The 20,376-nt window shown below is 37.7% G+C and overlaps 2 protein-coding genes across 2 annotated transcripts in view; both read right to left on the reverse strand.

Moving 5' to 3' along the window:
- Positions 1-172: 172 nt before the first annotated feature.
- LOC121643984 (zinc finger protein 878-like) lies at positions 173-5,987 on the reverse strand. Its single transcript, XM_041991645.1, has 7 exons — positions 5,838-5,987; positions 5,002-5,204; positions 4,806-4,898; positions 4,419-4,514; positions 3,212-3,322; positions 2,994-3,123; positions 173-2,900 (listed from the first exon to the last, which is right to left on the reverse strand). The coding sequence occupies exons 1-7, from the start codon at positions 5,848-5,850 to the stop codon at positions 1,027-1,029; spliced, it is 2,520 nt and encodes an 839-aa protein (XP_041847579.1). The 5' UTR covers positions 5,851-5,987; the 3' UTR covers positions 173-1,026.
- A 4,063-nt stretch (positions 5,988-10,050) lies between these two features.
- Positions 10,051-20,376, reverse strand: part of LOC121644392 (sodium channel protein type 1 subunit alpha-like) — a 43,198-nt gene continuing 32,872 nt past the window's right edge. Inside the window, exons 21-28 of the mRNA XM_041992285.1 lie at positions 18,120-18,392; positions 16,943-16,996; positions 16,718-16,859; positions 16,371-16,471; positions 15,822-16,092; positions 14,038-15,180; positions 11,038-11,093; positions 10,051-10,071 (exon numbers count right to left, since the gene is read on the reverse strand). Of these exons, the coding sequence (XP_041848219.1) occupies positions 10,051-10,071; positions 11,038-11,093; positions 14,038-15,180; positions 15,822-16,092; positions 16,371-16,471; positions 16,718-16,859; positions 16,943-16,996; positions 18,120-18,392 (2,061 nt within the window). The remainder of the gene's footprint in view (positions 10,072-11,037; positions 11,094-14,037; positions 15,181-15,821; positions 16,093-16,370; positions 16,472-16,717; positions 16,860-16,942; positions 16,997-18,119; positions 18,393-20,376) is intronic.

Below are 20,376 nucleotides of genomic sequence, written 5' to 3' on the forward strand. Positions count from 1 at the left end.
GTGCAACCAGAACACAGGTCAAGTATAGCACAAACAAAACCTGGTTAATAGTCAGCTACTGCCACCTAGTGAAGCCATTTCATATCCCGTTTGCAAACCTAAATGCTGACAACCATTCTAAAACTTTTACTTGTGTTTTTTATTTTTATGGTAAATAAATCCAGACACAAAGTGTAACCAAGCTAATTTAATTTGAGTCTTACAAACCTTGCAAACCAATGTAAGAAAAAAAAAAAAGAAAAAAAAAAGAAAGGACCTACCTACAATAAGGGAATAAAGAAATATCCTTTTAACTTTGCACTCTCAGGATTTGTCACCTAGCATATTTACAATGAGTCACAGCTTTCACATCTATATTTTTCCAAATTCCTTCAAAAAATATAACTTTCCATATTAGAAATTCTGAATACACAGCAGGTCGACCAAATAATACAGAGCCCCCATAGCTCATAGTGGAGAAATCATCTTTGGGCTACAAAATATTTTTGTCTAACTCTTAACAGACGGAGCGAAGTGATGTGATGGTAAACATCATAGTGGACTGCCAAAACCAGAGGAGGAGAGAAAATAAGAGATTTTACACAATGTATTCAAAACAACTCCAGTAACATCCAGCTGTTGGTTTGGTGACCCAGCGAAGCTGGTCATGCAGCAGATTTGGGTCTGAGCGCCAACATTTGGAGGCACACCAACATCTTATGTGATCAGAAACAGCAGCTGTCATAATACAGATCAGCTTTTCTCTTTGGACCAGAGGAAATGCAGGTTATTTCACAGGGGAAATGAATAATATCTCCAGAAAGTTTTCTCCTCTGTGATTCTTGGGGAGCTCTGTAAAATAGTTTTCACTCCAACATTCAAATGTATTCATGCATCAGAAACAAACGTACAGAAAAGTAAAAAAGGAAAACACTCAAAGCTTGATGGGGAATGAGAGAAGATCCATTAAAAATTTTAGTACCAGCTTGTTAGCAAGTGCAGTGTTTGTTGTTATATGGTCTTCTCCAGTTTGCCTTCACACCAGATTCAGTTCATGTTTGAGTGGCTTTTCAGGTGCCTCCTCAGGTGGTTCAGACAGGTGTAGGTCTTGGGACAGATCTGGCAGTGGTACGGTCTCACCCCTGAGTGGTTCAGCATGTGCTGCTTCAGCACACTCCCATCTGAGAAGGCTTTTCCACACTGAGAGCACACATATGGCCGCTCCCCCGTGTGCACACGCATATGAACCGTTACTTTGTGTGCCATTGTAAAGCCTTTGCCACACACTGTGCATTTGAACGGCCTCTCTCCTGTGTGGGTGAGCCTGTGGGTGCGCATTGCACCCATCTGGGAGAAAGCTTTCCCACAATCCGGGCAAATGTGTGGCTTCTCGCCCGTGTGAACCCTGGTGTGACTCCTCAGTCCTCCTGCTGTGGAGAAACATTGGGAACAGTGAGTGCACTGGTACGGTCGCTCTCCTGTGTGAGTGCGCATGTGCTGCTTTAAATCGTAGCGGTTTCTGAAGCCACGCCCGCAGACTACGCAGCTTTCAGGTCTGTCATCGTTGTGGCGCAGCTCATGATTGGCCAGACATTTTTCAGACAGGAAGCACTTGCCACATTCCTGACACTGGTAGGGTTTCTCATGGTCAACTCTCTGATGATACTTCAACTCGCTGATGCCAGGAAAGGTCTCATCACAGTATCTACACCTGAAGCGATGGTTGGGGCTGTACGGAAGCTGATGCTCGCTCATCTGATGGTTCCTGAGGAGATGGGCCATCTTGAAGGTCTTTCCACAATGAGAACACTCGTATTTTGTCAGCAGCTGTACACACTGGTGTCTGACACGTTCGTGCAGAGACCTGAACTGACAACCACACTTGGTGCAAATGTGTGCAGCATTTTTACACTTTCTCTTCCTGTGTCCAGACAGGTGAGCCTCTGTGCGGAAGGCTTTACCACACTGAGAGCATTTGTAAGGCTTCACTGCTGTGTGAAACCTCTGGTGCTCGAGGAACTCGAAGCGATACTTAAAGCTCCGTCCACACAGCGGACAGTTGTGAGTGACTCTTCCACGTGGGTAAACAGCTTTGATAGATGTCTTCCTGGAGGACAGAGATGTAGAAGTTCGATGACCTGAGCTACTTTTCTTGTGTTTTCCTCCACTTATTAATTTTTCCGTCACTAATTCACCCATCTCCTCATGCCGCTGCTGATGTTTGGACAGGCTCTTTGAGGAGATGAAGTTCTTACCGCATTGCTTGCACTGATAAGGCTTCTCATGATCTACTTGCTGATGATACTTCAGGTCACCGATTCCTGAGAAACCAGCACCGCAATGGCTGCACTTGAAAAGGCGGCTTTGCATATGAGTCAGCAGGTGCTCCTTCAGGCTGCTAGACTTTGGAAAACTTTTCCCACACTGCCCACAGTTGTAGTTACGCCCCCGTTTTGGGCAGTGGTGTCGAAATTTATCCAGAGAGGTTGGATAACTGTTCCCACATTTAATGCAAAGATATGCAGCGTTTTTACATTTGCGGAGCCTGTGCCCAGCCAGCAGAGTGGCTGTTCTGAAAGCCCTCCCGCACTCAGAGCAGTTGTAAGGCTGCAGCCCACTGTGGACTCGCTGATGTTCAATCAGAACAGAGTGGTGCTTGAAACATTTGTCACACTCGGGGCATTTATGGATTCCTGTGTGCTGTCTCCTGTGAGGAGATGAAGGGATATCAGTTGTTTTGGGCGATTCTGGAAAGTCTGCTGAAGTGGAAGGGTTTGTAGACAGTTCTTCATCAAACATGACGATCTGAGGGACGTCGTTATTTTCATCATCGCAAGCACTCGGATGGGAAGCGATGGCCACTTCCAGGGATGGAGGGAGAGACAGAGATGGAATCAGAAGATCATCTGATTGAAATGGAGCTGCAGGGAAAATGAGAGGGACAAAATTAATAAGATTTGAAATATACTGGATCACCACACTGCAATGTTGATCTAATGTATATGTTAACACACCAATTGTGGTCTTTGCAAGTTTTCCATGGCACTGTTTGCTCTGGAGAAGAAATTTAAGGTCATCTCCATTTGAGACGCATTGCATGTACTCCTCAAGTACAGCAGGGGCAGCACTGATCCAAGATGCTGTCTATTAAAAGAAAATAAAGAGGTTGCAATTCAAGATGAAAGTGGCTTCGCTCATTGTCCTAATCATCTTGCAAATGACACTCGCTTACCTGTTTGAAATCTGGTATAGGAAGCAACTCCTCCAACCGAGTGAAGAATTCACAAACAAGAGTTTCTAAGGCTGTGTCAAAGTCAGGGCCGTACTCCATGGGAAAAACATTCTGTTGGATAAAAGAAAAGAGGATTATCTTTAAGAATATACAGACAATAGCTAAACAGAGAAGCTGCAATATGGACGTTGAGCCCGTCCATATGACCGTCAAATCTGATAACTAGTAATTATCAGATGATTGTAATAATCAGATCTGAGGCGTCTATTTTCACTATGAAAATGTGATACTGAAAAAATCCTGGTCTACATTTTCCAGTCCATTATTAGATTTCTTTCATAGTACATACGTACGTAGTGACATAACTTCCTGTTATGTTCAAAACATCCACTTTTTGTTGGACATGGCAGGGCTTAGCATTAACTGTCAATGTCAGAGCAAATAAGCTAGATCACGTTAATGTTTTACTTTGTTTATACTCCAACTTTCTACTGTGGCATGGCATCATGTTTCATTCTGTACCACTCACATTATGACAGCTTTGATTCCGTCTTTTCATTGTCTTCTGTTAAAAAGTCGGAAGTGACAGTTGTTCTGTCACCATGCATAGACGTAAAAAACAAAAAAAAGTAAATGAGATATTTGGGTCTACATGCACAAAGACATCGGAGTGTTTGGAAGAAATCTAGGAGTGTTAATCGGATGTCATAATTGGATAACTGCCTTTATCTGAAAAAGAATTCCAGATTACACCTAAATGATCACTTGAATTATCTGATAATTGATAAAGAGGTTCCCCACACGCAGCTGCTTATACTGTACTGCAAGTCTTCATCTGCATCAGCCTGCAGGAGTCAGTCCTGTCCAGACTTTTCTTGCATCACAAATGAGTTCCTCTATAATGCTTTGTATTTCTCTAAATCTGTGCCCTATCCTCAGTTGTTTTTTTTTTTTACATCTATAAGCCTAATTATTTCAAGGTTGTATTGTCTGCACATGCATTTACATTTTTGTTTTTATATTCAGAATCAAAATAAAAGTGTGTGATCACATTTCTTATTATTACCACAGAGCTTGTACAAAACTCTTGGTACTAAACACATACAGGTGCACACAAACATGCTCAAAACTAGTTCTTTTCAACATGTTTTGATACTTTAAACCACTGAGGTTGTTAACAAGCAAATTGCATTTTAAATATTTTTACCTTGAGAAAGTGTTCCCTGCCGTCAGTGTCTTCAATGAGGCCTTGCACCAGCTTCATGAAGTTCGCCTCTGGGGCTTCGATTACAGGATCATTTGTCTAAATGAGAAGACACCAACCAGATGACTTAAAGTTGATATAACTTTGAATACCAAATAATGCCTGCAAATTAATTCTTTTTGTCATCACCGATCAATCTGTTGATTTTTTTTTTTTATTTCAGCAAATTATGGCAAATGCTCCATCTTATTACTGCAGCTGAAGGCTTTGTCTACATGTTGTCATAAACCCTAATTTACTTGCATGTAAGACAAATATAAATGAAATCCTACTACTGGAATATGTGTATATATTGCTATTTTTGCATTATTAGATTATTTAAAAAGGTACCTCCTCAATACATGAAGTTCGTATTCTGTTAAGATGAGTCTCAACAGCCTTGAGGTCTTCGGGGTGTTCAGAACGTAGCAGTTCAAGGGTTGTCTGGAGGAAATGTAATCTGTAAGTCTGTGATTTCTCCTGACACCTTCTCTAGGGGTTTAATATTTCAATTATCATCTGCTTATAGATACATTATTTTACTTACCCTTGCTCTCAGGCCCAATGAGAGCAGTCTCCCCTCTCTTTTGCTCATCATTTCAGGAACTGCATCCGTTACCATGGACACAAACTCCTCCAGTTTCCCATAGTGCTTTATGTTCCGCTGCCTTACCACTTCCCACATCACTGCTGACATCAGTCGAAGTGGTGGGACCAGGAGTGCCAGCGAGGAAAGAGGAACACTGAATTCTTCAGACACAAAAGTGGACACAGTCACCCCGACTTACAAGCAGGATATAAACTTTGTTGCTACCGTATTCTTATGGTTATCTGCAATTTTAAATAAACTTTGTTTTGATCATTAAAAAAGGCTGGATGTTATGCCAACAGTATTTCATGCTAGCTCGTTAGAATACAAAGCTTGAATTGCCTGTGCTTATAAACTTACCACTTTGTGTTTTGGCCAACAATTCCTGAGCTAAGAACCGATGAGACATAAGCAATTAAATACTTATATTCTCAGCATCACGTTTGCATTAATGTTTAGCCCCTTCACGTAGTTGGCACGTAAATTCTCATACGCTTTAACACATAGCCCATTAAAATTAGAGGAAATCAAAGCGATTACCGCAAACATTAAGTGTTATTCTGGACTGTTTTAGTGCCGAAAGTAAGATATTTGTACACGCTAACATGTTAGCCAGAAGACCGCTAGTGCTGCTTGGCTAAAAACAGCTTATTTTAGTAGGGTAAAACAAATCTTGTTCCAGGGAATAGTCGAGGCCTGCTGAGCCTCGGCTAATCCTATGCTTTAGCTACTCGGCTAAGCGCATAAGACGCAAAAATACACAATAATGTCCAGTTTCACAAGATTGTACATACCCATGTCGTTCATTTAGGAGTTTTTCAATAAGGCTTGAGCGAAAACTCAATAAAATAGAGTATCTTTCATAATTTCTGTTAGCTTGCTAGCTACCCATATACGGAGCTTCAGGCGCCAACTTCTTCCTGAAACACACTATTCATGAGCGGGAGCGTTGGCCCCTTCAGTGTGTGTTAGGAATGGGTTGACTCGATTTGCTATACGGGGCAGCCCAGAAAAAGATTCCAATTCTTTATTCTTTTAGCATCACAAACGCCGCCTCACCGGACAACGACAGTATGACTTCACAAACAACATTAAAGCCCAACAATATGTATGGTATTTATATTTTTTTAATGTCTGAAATAAACCTCTGTCAATAGTAGAAATGTTTGTTTAAAAATATGTTTAGAAATATAGAAGTATAAAAGTATGCATTTTTCCAGATCTATATATTCGGACAGAATAGGAAGAAAAAATATCAGTACCACTGAGTTTTATAAATTGTTGGATTAATATGTTAATATTTTACTGCGATAAAAACATACATGGAAGAAGGTAAATCTTTCTGGTGTTTTCGTTTTTAACGTTTGGAACATTTTATATATATATATATATATATATATATATATATATATATATATATATATATATATATATATATAAATGAAGTCAATAATTACCATTTTTAAAAGTAACAATAAGGTCCTACAAGAGGAGGTGACTTACGGCATCACACAGTTTATAAAGCCAATACCTCAATCAGTTTATGCTAGCTGAATAAAATCAGTTTGGAAAATGTGTCTTAGTAAACAGAGATATCAGGTAGACTGGGTCTGGATTATATTGTGAGTTTTCAAGTGTCTCTTCAGGTGATTGAGGTGTATATGTAAGTCTGCAAACTGCTGGCAAGTGAATGATCGTATCCCTGTATGTTTCATACAGTGTCCTTTTTTCGACCTTAAGAGCATATATATTGTTGTTCTCCAGTGTGGACATGCTTATGAAGTGTCACCTTGCTTCCCATAGTGAATCTTTTCCCACACACAGGGGCACTTGTACAGCCTTTCTCCTGTGTACGTTAGTGTATTTGCAGCTCACCAGCTGAGATGATAGCTTTGCCACAGTCGGAGCACAAATAGGGCTTTTCCTCTGTGTGAATTCTTATGTGTATGTTCAAATTTCCTGTTCATTGTCCTGCAATATGTGCACTGAAATGGCCTCTTGCCTGTCTGACTACCCATGTGAAGGATCATAGAGGTGGGCATTAGAGGACTCTAATGAGATTTTGAAGGAGCATATACACCTGATGTACACACATTTTCCTCCTGATGTTTGTTCTGCATTGTGGTTCAAAATGTTTGACTCCTTCTCAGGTGGCCATTTTGCATCCTGTAATTCAAAGTCTCTGGCCTCTTGAGGAGCAGTCGCTTCAGATTCTGTCAAATGTTTGCATGTTTGAGTCCACATAAATAGCACAGATGTTTCTCAGTGAAGCAGGGAGAGATAACAACGAAAAGAGTCGCTGCGCTGAAGCAGAAAGCACTATTTTAAAAAAGAAAGTGAGACAGTTATTATTATGACGTATAGTTGGTTCATTTAGTGGCGTTTCTTTTCTAACTGGTAGAAATATATGAGCACCAGAACTGAGAATAACCACAATTTCTGGTTAACTGATAAAAGCAGTTACCGGTTTGCCATGTTGTCGGCAGTGAGCAGACAGTGCGAACAGCACCCACTAAATTTGCTTCTCAAGTTTTATTTAAATTACCTTATTTATTTATTTATTTATTTGTTTGTGGCAGGAATGCGCTCATCTATATTAGAAATGGTGGTTCCAGTACTGGATTAAGTGCAGCAAATTTTTTTTGAATTGACCAGGAAAGAAAGTAAAAAGAGCCACAATGAGTCAAGCTAAATCTGAACCTAAAAGCTTTTTTTTTTTTTTTTTTGTACAAACTATTTATAACAAATGCCCTGTAGCTGGATAATGTACCCCAGACCTTTGGCAGACAACAGTGCCTGGGATCCTAGGAGCACTCATATCCCTCCACCACTAGGTGGCGATTCACCCTAATAAAACAGTCAACGATTATGGCAAACCCTCATCTTTGAGGAAGAAATGTGGCCAGAATAAGAAAGATGTAAGATGTAGGCAGGCTATGCTTTCAACCTGGTACAAACATATTTGTAGCTTATTGCAGGCTAATTGCATATACTGTATCTGTTCCATATGTAATCTCAGCCTGGTCCAGTTTGGTTGCAGGAGTATGTTGGAACAAAGCATTGAGTCTTCACCAACAAATATTTGTTAGTTAATAAAGTTAAAGAAGTTTTCTTTAAAATCATTCATCGCTGTTACCCAGTGAAGTAACTTCTGATAAGATAAAAAAATAAGGACACTGAAATCATCTGCACCTTTTGTAACATTCATCCAGAAACAGTGCTTCACCTGTCCTGGTTCTGTGAATACACCAGACGTTTGTGACGAGGTATTTGCCATTTTATTTTGGACAACATGGTGAATTTGAACTTTATTTTTAAGGATGTCTTATTTGGATTCACAAACTATCAAAACAAATCTGGTTGACTATTTCTTTTTATGAAATCTTATTCTGTTGTTGGCCAAATTTTACATCCATAAGTTTGAAGGTATCAAGACCAAATCCTCATGTATCTATTTTTAGAAAAGACGTAAAGCTTTATATTTGTACTCTCTTCCTTCAAGAATAGAAAAGGCATAAAAATGGTGTCTCTATTCTCCAAATTCAGTGTCTTTTTATCATTTGTACATGCTTGTCGATGTAATAGTTTTGTTCTGTGTAAGACACCTTAGTTAGTTAGTTGATTGTTCTCAATCATATGTCATATGAATTCTATGTTATGTGTCTTTGAATGTTTCAAGAATTATTGTAATAAACATGTATTTTAAAAAAAAAAGTTGACGTTGATCAACACTTCCGGATTCTTCATCTTCGTGGTATTTAGGTTGAAATCCTCTGGCTCTACAGCCATGTGTTTCGGCTTCGAGAAACAAGATAATATTTATGTTCTCACAGAAAGACTATTGCAGCCATACAACAATGACATTTTCAGGATTCCTGCTGAATTTTGCTGTTTGAAATTGAAAAGTTATCACTGTCTTCATGAAGACCTAATAAACTTAATAACTCTTTGACTTAGCATAAAAAAGACAGAAGGATAAATCAGGTGTCTGACAAGTTAGATGCAATTAAAATGAAAAGGTCGATTTGTAGATACACCAGTCCCCATGTGGTGGCAGTAAAGGATATGATGCAGTGATTGCCCAACAAGTACTTAGCAGTAACAGAGGATCTATGGGAGAAGTAATTAGATAGTGCTTCATCAGGCCATCTGGGCACTGTTACCAACCATGACTAAGTAAATCCCTGTCGTGCAAGCTGACTGAAACTGGAGCACTTGTACCTAAAAGGCTGTTTCCTCTTTCTTCATTTCTAGATTCCCCGCCCATTTTGTGGGGGTCAAACACAAAAATTTGTAACTGTATCTAACAGGCTAACGTAACTTTTATTTTAATGTTAATATTTTCTGGTAAACAGTACACAGTAAAACACAACTGCAGCAAAAGGATGAAGGGGTCTTCTTGTACCTCACGGGCAAAGTTGAAGAACTCCCATATGGTATTTTTTTCTGTGCAATCTTGGTAAAAATCCAGCATCTCACACATTATTAGCAGGCCCAACAATTTCACTTATGATATAAAAGATAATTTTCTGTAACAGATATGCAGAGATTCCCCTAACAAACATAGCAACTTTAGAGAGATTAGCATTTTCAGTAAAAGTTGTCTTGCACTTCCAGGACAGAGTATTTCTTGTTAAAGCATATGCACCTATTAATAAGTTCACTTCAGCATTTACACACTAAACAACCTCACAGGCTAATGATACTGAGATAATGTGACTCACAACATTAATTCAACTCAATGTTATTTGAATGTACAGTACTGCACTCACTGAACAAGCAATTCATCAAATGCCTTTTATATTAGCAAGCTCATAATCTATATGCAGGCAATTTGCGGTGCATTCTACTGACATTGCTCTGTTTTGTTGTGTGCTGGTACATTTTGTAATTAGACATAGTGCCTTTTTAATCTTTTTAAAAATGTTTTCTCACTCTGTTGAAGCTTTAATCTCCACCACATGCCCAAACGCTTAAAATTCAGATCAATTACCAAGTCCCATTCAGTCAAGTTACATTTTTCTGGCACTTCACGCACAAACCCAAATTAAATTCAGTGCAATTATGAGGATGGATGGCGAAAGTTAAACGTGCGTGCAACGGATACATTAATGCATGTAAGTGCACATGTGTACTGCATGTTTAAGTGTGCCTGTGTGTGTGTGTGAGAGAGAGAAATAGAGAAAGGGAGAGAAAAGACAGTGTGTATTTGAGTGCGTAATTAAAACAAGTGTGTGTGTGTGTGTGTGTGTGTGTGTGTGTGTGTGTGTGTGTGTGTGTGTGTGTGTGTGTGTGTGTGTTTTAACATCCAGATTATCCCTCTATCCCAGCTGGTCAGAGTTGGATTTGACCACCCAGACAACCAGAGAGAGGAAATCTCTTTGGGGCTAAATGCAAATTGGCACCCTTGATGATTTTTTATTATTATTATTTTTTTTTTCCAAAACCCGAAATGTGGGAGCCCTCAACAATAAACCCAAATTCAACACTAACCACTTACAGTTATCTTGGCAGTACAAGTAAACAAAATCTCGAGAAAAGTCCTAAAGAAAGACAATGCCAGATTGCAAAATTCAGTTTTCAATTTCTTTATTTTCCTGACTTTAAACTTTGTTGCTGAATTTTCCATGACTAGCGGTTAATCTCACTGCTGTGTTTTTGTGAGGTTTTGCTGCATATGCGTGCATGTGTGTATGAGTGTGTGTGTTTGTGAGCCTCCATTTCTCTAAAATAACATTTAAGCTATGTTGTTGAGAAGGTTTTATGTGGTTGTGCTGAATTTGTAGAGGCATTATAAACAAATTTAAGCTTTAAAGGGCAACACACTCACAAGGACAGATCGCCATACAGACACAGAGGTCTGTGCACATCTGTCTGTTTTTTTTTTATTTTTTTATACATGGACTCAGATAGAGAGAGATTTAACAGCACCATGAGTTGTAATGAGGTCAAATCAGATAACTGGCTTCTCGTGTAAAAATAGAGACACTGCACATTTTTATATCGTGGGTTTTTTTTTTCTTCATTTTCTTTTTGTACATATTCCAAATAATATATCTAAAGATTTAAATAAGCAAAGGCAATGTTTTGATCACTGTAAAGCCATATTTGTATCTAAATAATTCAATACATAAGTCACTGTGCTATCTTTTTAAAGTGTACTGACAGTTTGGAAGTCCACAAATAAAGAAGTGAATTTTTATTACCATTTAATAAAGCACACCATGAGTTGTTTTATGGAAATGCAACATAGACAGTCATGTTGGACTTTTGTTCATATATATAAAAATTAGCACATTATGTTTATATCATTTAATCATACTGTATTATGGCCATTTTGAGGGTCACTGGAATGGCCTTTAATATAAATACATTACAAAAAAATAGGTAAAAATCAGTTTACAATACTTTACAGCCTTAAAGCTCTTTTTCACACATAATTACAAAAATATGCCCCCCTCAATCCACATCCATCAGATCAAATGAAATTTTATAGACAAATTCAAAGAAACGCGCGGACGACAATCAAAATCAGGCACATGAATCAGTGATTATTAGCACACACAGCCCTTCTTTGCGACTGACGCACAAATTAAACTTGTTAGATGTGACAGAATATCTGTAAAATGTGCTCTTTCATGAAGAAAAGGTCTCCATGTTAGAATAATACTGAATACATAATAGTGCTTCCCTTCATGTTTGTGTGAACTGAATAGGCTACATTTCATCATACTGTATTTGATATACATTGTACACCTAAGTGTCTGTTTTGTTAGCTTGAATTGCATAGTGTTATGGATGGCGTTGTTTGTTAAAAATTGTTTTAAAGCATAAAAATTTGATCAGTTTACAATTCCAGCTTACACTAAGTTAATTACCTTTAAATTTGAACACTTCATCTTATAGTAAATAATGCCTTCGGTTACAATCAGATTGAACCTTAATAAGGGTTTCATAACTGCCACACAAATTAGCTAGTAATACATAGCCTGTTACATGAGAAATGAAACGTTAAAAAATATCTGTGAATTTGTACAAAATATAAACATGTATTTGTAGACAGAAAAATGCAAAACCTCAACATGCAGTGACTAAAAATTTAGTTCTGTCACAAAGGTCTAGCAAAGAAATGCTACAGACTTTTACCTAAATTAGTTGTTAGAAAGCTAATTCAGTCTCTTACTTTCATGACAAAGGTGTAAAATGCTTTGCTTTAGACACATTTTCCTTTCAACAGGTGCTCTGTGCACTTTGAAGCAGACATATAAATATAAACTAATGCCAGCAGTAGTAAAAAAAACAAAAAAACAGAGAAAAAAACTTTTAAATGAATGTAGCCACCCAGTAGCCACTAATCTGCTAGCTAGCTATCTAGCTAGCTATCAGCACTCTTTTTAGATAGCCTTTTAACAAAAAACAGTTCCATGTTGCAATGTACTTTTTAGATTTTCATAAAAATGTGAGAATTATTGCTGAAAAAATATTGTGCCATAGTTTAAAATTGGAAAATTATAAATAAGAATTTGATTTTCAGAATTTTGTCCTGTCATGAAAGGGTCTCTTGTCAAAGGGTAGCCGATGCTGACCTTTCATAAATATAATTTCATCTGATTTTCACAAAGGTCTTAAAAGTAGATAATAAGAAGTCAATTAAACAAAGAAGGAGGAAAAATTAATTGATGATTCATTTGTAAAAGAAAACTATCTAATAACAGTTCTAATTGATGTATTCAAATCTCCAAAATTAGCAGTAAGTTTGAAATTAAATTAATGTTTTTTTGGGTGTCACTTAGATAACACTAAGGTTTTTGGTACTCTCTTTTATTTAAAGATCCTGTATTTATGAAAGTATTCTTGAAAAAATATATTTGTTTTGTATGTATTGCATATCAGATGGAAAAGGTTTTAAAGTCATCATGACGATTCCACCAGTTTGAACTCATACTGTGTAGAAATAACAAAAATTCAGGACCGTTATAACCTAAGCGCTGTTAATAGTCAAGCATAATCCAGTATTGTCAGTCCCTCTCTCAGCAACTCCACGTTTGTGAGGTGACAAAGAAACCCAACATTACATTTATACAACTAATGCCTGTCCTACAGATACATTCATGAGTCCAGAAAAAGAGGAAAACTAAACTACTGTGTGCAAGAGAGAGAGAGAGAACAAAAGAGAACTGTCCATGTGGAGTTAGCTAAAAACCACAGAGACAGATCAAAATGGGAAAATCCCTTTTGTATAGATGAGATTAAAATATAACTTTTTTGTTTAGATGCTGAGATGGACTGGTGACCTGTCCAGAATGTACCCTGCCTCTCACCTGCTAAATGCTGGGTTAGGCTCTAGCTTTCCCTTGACCTTTAATTGGACGAAGCGTTATAGATAATGGATGAATGGATGGATGAATAGATGGATGGATGGATGGATGGATGGATGGATGGATGGATGAATGGATGGATGGATGGATGGATGGATGGATGGATGGATGGATGTCTAAATGGTTCACTACATTTAAACAATGACCAAGGATGATTTTTTTTCTCTTTTGTTTAAAAGAGTTTCCTCTTTCTACTTTTGAGCTTGTGTGAAAATCTGATGTTTTGGTCATATTTAAAACACAGTTAAAAAAAATATGAGAACAAGTTTAACCTTAAAGTTCTCCATCTGTTTCCTTGAAGTTGATGGACATGCAAAAATATTCAACAGGTGAGATATCCCATGTAAACAGAGGCTGTAAGCTACTTTTAAATATTGCATATTTCACCGAAATCTTCCAGATTATAAAAGAATTAATCTGTTTCATCTTGAGTCATCATCATCAATATTCTCTGGAAATTCTCTGTATTCTCTGTAAACAAAGACAGACATAAACTATCCAACCACTCTCCACACAACTCAGTCTCAAAGAAAAGTTTCCTCGTAGTTTTCACCAGGGTCCCCAATTTCAGGGCCCCTAGATATTGATCTGACTATATCAGAGCGGCTGAGGGATACTGCCCGGGTTACACTATCATAAGATGGTGGTGAAGACATTATTGTGTCTTCTGTTGTTTGTACAACCACAACCCCCATTGGCCCATAGTGTTGTATCATGGAGGCTATCAGCCCTTCTGTCTCTGGCGCGTTCTCTACATCCACTACAGTCTCGTAGTTAATTTGTCTGTAGAGGTAGGATGCCTGCTTCATTTGCCGACGTACTAGATGCCTTCTGTAACACCTCTGGATGATGACTGCAGACACCTCCTCCAATTTGTGTCGTAGCGTGGAGGTGATGGGCTCATGAGAAATTTTGGAGGGGTTGGCCATCATGAATTTCTCCTCCATTTGCTGTTTGAGGGTGTCCATTTCTCCCGACTCTCCCAGGACTCGCTTTGTGAAGGCAAACAAGATGTCCAGGCAGTGGATCCTATCCCCACTGACCATTGGTAGGTCCATAGAGATAAGCTGGATCTTGTTGGGTTTTGGGATACGCAATGGCGCCGAAAGAGCATCAGCAAAGTTCGAAAGCATTGAAAACTCAATGAACTGTGTGGCTTCAGAATCAAACTTCTCCCAAACCTCATAAAACATTTCAAAGTCATCCTCACTGAGTGGCTCTGTGCTCTCCTCTGTGGCCACGCTGAAATTTTCCAGAATGATAGCTATATACATATTTACCACAATGAGGAAAGAGATGATGATGTAACTGACAAAGAAAGCAATGCCCACAGAGGGGTTGCCACAGTTTCCTCGGGCATTAGTGCCAGTGTTGATAAAATGAGAATCACACTCCTCTGGGGGGCTGGACATTATAGGGCTCAGGAGGTTGTCCCAGCCTGCCGAAGTGCTGATTTGAAAAAGGCAGATTATACTGTTCCCAAAAGTCTCAAAGTTAAACATGTCATCAATCCCATCTTGTTTTTTCACGTAGGCAAAGTTTGCCATACCGAAGATAGCATAGATGAACATGACGAGGAAAAGTAGGAGGCCAATGTTGAACAGTGCTGGCATGGACATCATTAAGGCAAACAGTAAAGTCCTAATTCCTTTGGCTGCACGTATAAGTCGGAGTACACGTCCGATCCTTGCTAGTCTGATGACTCGAAACAGGGTTGGCGATACAAAATACTTCTCAATGATGTCAGCAAGAACAATACCTGAAACAAAAAGAAAAATAAGTTTGACCGATTGTGAAAAGGATGCACTTTTAATGTACTTTGAGCTCCTTTTTTCATGTTTTCCAAATCACTTTTGATCAGTGTTTTTCCAGATATGACCTAATATTCCAGACATTCCCAGAGATTTAAGTCATTTTTAAAGAAGATTTCTCTCCATTTTACTCTTGTGAATGTCTACTACATTTTATCTTTTCAGGTACTAATACTTTTTCAACTGAATTACTACTATCAGCAATGTAGCCTAAACAGCCACATTTGATTTTGATAGATTTTGCTAATAAATAAAAAACCCAGCAGGCTGCAAATTTCAATAAAAGAGTGTTATTAATTCTACTATTTGTTCATCAAACAATAGAGAAAGTTGGGTTGATTTCAAATGTGTGGAGGCAACTGCTTTCTGACATTTTTATTAAAAGAAGCAGGTAATAACTAGTCACTGTTGCTTTTAGAGCTTTTTGTTGCTAAAATATATATTTTAATGCAAATATCCTATATGCTGTAATGGATTATAAACTTTGGTATTATGATATATTCAGAATTGAGAATATGACAGTTTTAAAACAATGTCCCCTCAGGGATTGAGTAAAATTAAATTAATTTTTAAGTGTGTCAGTTCTTACCCACAATAGAGAGAATTATCACCACAAAGTCAAAGATGTTCCATGCAACTGTGAAGAAGTAACATCGGAGGGCAAACAGCTTGATCAGGCATTCGGTGGTGAAGATCACAATGAAGACCAGGTTGATCTTGTTAAGAATGGACTCCATTCGCTCTGACTGCTCATCCGTTTCCACCATCATGGTCACCATGTTGACAATGATGAGCATCATAATCATGATGTCGAAGGCTTGCTTGGACACCAAATCAAAGAAGAAGGCTTGGAGAATGTTCTAAGACGGGAACATACAGTCATCCAGTAAGTAAAGCATTAATTGTCCAAGATTTTATTTATAATACTAACTTAATACTAAATTTTACTTAATAATACCAAATAATACTTTTATAGATAAAAATGCATAATTAAATACAACACTGATAATGTCAAATGAGGAATTTTATACTAATGTATTTTAAACAAATGTACATTATTAATGTCAATTAGAAAAAAATTAGAGAATGCATCAGTATATAAGAAATATGTGAACAGATGTGACTTGTTATATTTTACCGCAGGCCTTGGTATTGGCTTTTGAGGTTTCTTAGATCCCAACTTTTTCATAGCGTTATAATACTTCTTCTGTTCTTCAGTCATGAAGATATCCTGTCCACCTAAGTATAAAGACAAAAACATGTCTCATTATTTTTTTTTACAGAGATCTTTACAATGTTTTTTTAATTAAATACTCAACAGATGAAATTTAACAATAAGGTCACTTGATTTTTCTTCCTTTTTTTTTTTTTTTTACAATTTCTTTTCTTTTTTTTAATTATTGAGTTGGTGCAATATTTAGTCATCCCTTCTGCACAGATTCCTAAAAAATACAAAAATTGCTTGAAAATTTCAAGTGTAAATACTTATCTTTCTCTTTTGCTGATTGAAATTGTCAATGATGACGCCTATGAAGAGGTTGAGGGTGAAGAAGGAGCCGAATATGATGAAGACAACAAAGTAGATGTACATGTAGAGGTTTATTTCTCTGCTGGGTTGTTCTTCCACCTGGAAACAAAGCAATTTCATAAGTTTCGTGTAAGACATCACTAATGTCAAACCAGAAAAGATATTTACAGGTGCATACTTACGCCTCTTGAATCTACAGCTGCATTCATAATTTCCATCCATCCTTTAAATGTTGCCTGTAACAAAATTTAAAAAAACTTTGTAGGACTGTTAAAAAACAAAGAAACAAACATTTTAATGAATTTCTGGGCAATTGGAATCTAAATTAATTCTTCTGTTGCGGTCACTGACTTGGCCTTGTCTGACCATTTTTGTATTTTGATTGATTGGGTCAGCACTGGCAAACACCTGGAGACTCGGGCTCTTAAAATCACCAACCAAGTTCGTAACCTTGGAGTGTTGATAGACTAGACCTGTCACTAAGACAGCTTTTTACCAGCTCAGAAACATCAACAGAATTAAAAGTTTAGTCTCCCAGAAAGACCAAGAGAAACTCATCCATGCATTCATCTCCAGTAGACTGGATTACTGTAATGGTCTTTTAACAGGACTTCCTAAAAAGAGCATTAAACATCTGCAGCTCATCCAAAATGCTGCTGCTAGAGTTTTAACCAGGACTAAGAGATCTGAACACATCACACCAGTTTGAAATCTTTACACTGTTTTCCAGTCAGTCACAGAATAGATTTTAAAACCCTTCTGCTTGTTTACAAATCCCAGAATGGTTTAGGCCCAGAATACATCTGTGATATGTTCAGAGAATATAAACCTAGCAGAGCTCTTAGATCCAAAGACTCTGGTCAACTAGTCCAGACCAGAGTCCAGACTAAACATGGAGAAGCAGCGTTTAGCTGTTTTGCTGCAAAAAAGTGGAACAAACTGCCAGTGGAGATTAAACTTTCACCAAATATAGACATTTTTAAATCCAGGTTAAAAACGTTTAGTTTCTCATGCGCCTATGCATGAAATCTGCATGTTAACTTTTTTTTTTTTTTTTAACTTATCTTGCTTTTAATCATTTTAATGTAATTTATTATTTTATTGTGATTATGTGTTGATGCTTTTTACTATTTCTAAATATCTGTAATGCCTTTGTTTTATGTAAAGCACTTTATATTGTCCTGTACATGAAATGTGCTATACAAATAAACTGCCTTGCCTTGCCTAAATTAATTGAAGGCTGTCTAAATATGGTGGTACATTTCAAGATGTTTGGACAGAAATAGTCAACACACCAGTTAATGAACATTCACACCAGTTGTATTAAAAGAGAAACTTTTGCTGCAAAGGGAAACTCACCACTTGCAGAAGGGAAAGGTACCCAAGTCCTACATTGTCGAAGTTGACCTTGACCGTTGTCCAATAGAACTGTGTGTCATTCATGGCAAGGCAATCAGACTTGTTGTTGACCACAGAAATGCTGTGGGTAAAGCCTGTTTTGTTCACACACTTTCCAAACTTGCCAGCAAACAGGTTGACTCCCATGATGCTGAAGATGAGCCAAAAGATGAGACACACAAGGAGCACGTTCATAATTGAAGGGATAGCTCCAATAAGAGCGTTCACAACGACCTGATAAGAAACAAAAAAGAAATATGTCAGTTCTGCTGTTCCACATCATTTACATCTCTGATTTCTTCTTGATAAATCTTGATAAATAAATAAATAGAACTCATTGCCTGCCAGTTTAGGTGCAAGTATGGCTGACTTTAACTTGACTCCTAAAGAAATAATCTAAATCACCTTAAATTCCAAAATAAGGTCCATTCAAATACAAACATGCCTCTAACTTCAAATAGATAGATCAAATAGATTTGGATTGCATTTCAGGAAATGTCAGAACTGGAATAAAGATGCAGTGGTTACAGAAGTGGGCCAGAATCTGGCCTGGTAGCCCACTGTTCCTAGTGTAACTAGGATGGGTTAAACGGAGAGAAATAATTTCCCAGCTGGAATAAATATAGTATAAAAAAAAGAAAGAAATATTTCATTTTGCAGGTGATCTCGATCATCATATAGATCCAAAAATTTTAATGGATTCTTTACTATGGGGAGATAGGGATAATTTTGTCATATAGCTTTAGCAAAAAAAAAAAAAAAAAAAAAAAAAGAAGAAGATGGCATCATGCTGGATGTTAAATACAATAAAAGCTAATCCAGATCGGGGCTAACCCTGATTGCCGCCATTAGAGAAACTGCGAATGAAAACTAATACTGTATATCCATTTGCTTCTTCTTGATATCTAAGATAATGTTCCCAGGGTCAAGGATTCTAAATAAGAAGTGGCATCTATCCTGATGGAAATTGGGGAAGTGATAGCCTAGTGGTTACAGGGTCTGGAGAACATGGGTTCAAGTCCCTGAGCTGGCAACCAAGGTAAACCCCTGTGGGCCCCTGAGCAAGGCCCTCAACTCCCAACATGCTCCCCAGGCCCTGGAATCTGGCAGCCCACTGCTCCTAGCAACCGGGATGGGCTAAATGCAGAGAAAGAATTTCCGAGCTTCATAAAGCATAAAAATGAAAAAATAAAATAATAATAACAAATAAATAGATAGTGATATTAGCTTGAAGTATACATAAGAATGTTAGTATGGGGTTGGTAATTGGGTGGGATGTTGAGCCTTTTGGGGTTTTTCTCAAGTGAGTGACCCCATGGCTTGGCGGAGGTCTTCGTTTGCTGGGTGCTTCTGGTTGGTATTTAATTATGACTAAACAACTGTCCAGTTATTTCTTTCAGGCTATGCTTGAGCTAAATGCTAACATGCTTACTAGCATGCTAAAGTAAGGAATCACAAAAGCGAGGGAAGGTTCAAAAATAAAAGGACCATGGAAACAATTGTTTTGAACTAGCAGTTGATTACATGAAAGCATTTTCTAATACACCAGAGTATTTTAACCCGATTACATCACTGAAGGAGATGTGCTGCATGAGCGTCAGCAGAGTACAGTCCACCATACAGGCGACAAAATCAACAGTGTGTAATGTGTGTTCATTGACGTCTACATCACATCACATATGATGCATCTTTACGGATAGATGGAAACGAGTATAGAAAATGTTGTCATTGTTCAGTTTTGAAGCATACTGTCATGGTCTGTGGGTTTTGGTTAGTTCTTGTGGATTACTGTTCTTTAGTTCTGGTCTTGTCGAATGTCGTCCACTTTTCCTGTTTTATTGTATAGAGTCTTTGTCCTTGTGTATTCTGTTTACTTTTACATTGTCATGTCCCGGTAACTTGTTATGTTTGTCACCAGCTGTTTTGCTTGTTTTAGTTAGTATGTTTTGTTCATTGGTCTTATGTTTAGCTAGTTTTCCTGTTTGAACAACACCATTGTTTCTCCCCAGTAAACCATCAGTTAAATTCACCTGCTAGCTTCTCACCTCAGTCCTGCGTAGCATAGATGTCTGTACTAAAATTCACCAACTTAGTAGCGAGTTGAGAAATTTTAATTTAGATCAAAAAGGGGTCGAACAGCTTATTTTTCCTATTCCTAAGTCCATTTTGCTGCATTTCCAACATTTCCATAAGAATCCTTTTCCACCTAGATGATACT

Source organism: Melanotaenia boesemani, chromosome 8 (genome assembly GCF_017639745.1).
Source record: "Melanotaenia boesemani isolate fMelBoe1 chromosome 8, fMelBoe1.pri, whole genome shotgun sequence".
In the NCBI taxonomy this organism is placed as follows: domain Eukaryota; kingdom Metazoa; phylum Chordata; class Actinopteri; order Atheriniformes; family Melanotaeniidae; genus Melanotaenia; species Melanotaenia boesemani.

Coding starts and splice junctions, on each gene's coding strand:
- LOC121643984 (XM_041991645.1), bottom strand. Junction 4,899..5,001: donor CATTGGGCCTGAGAGCAAGG/GTAAGTAAAATA, acceptor CATTTCCTCCAG/ACAACCCTTGAACTGCTACG. Junction 2,901..2,993: donor ACTTGCAAAGACCACAATTG/GTGTGTTAACAT, acceptor TTTTCCCTGCAG/CTCCATTTCAATCAGATGAT.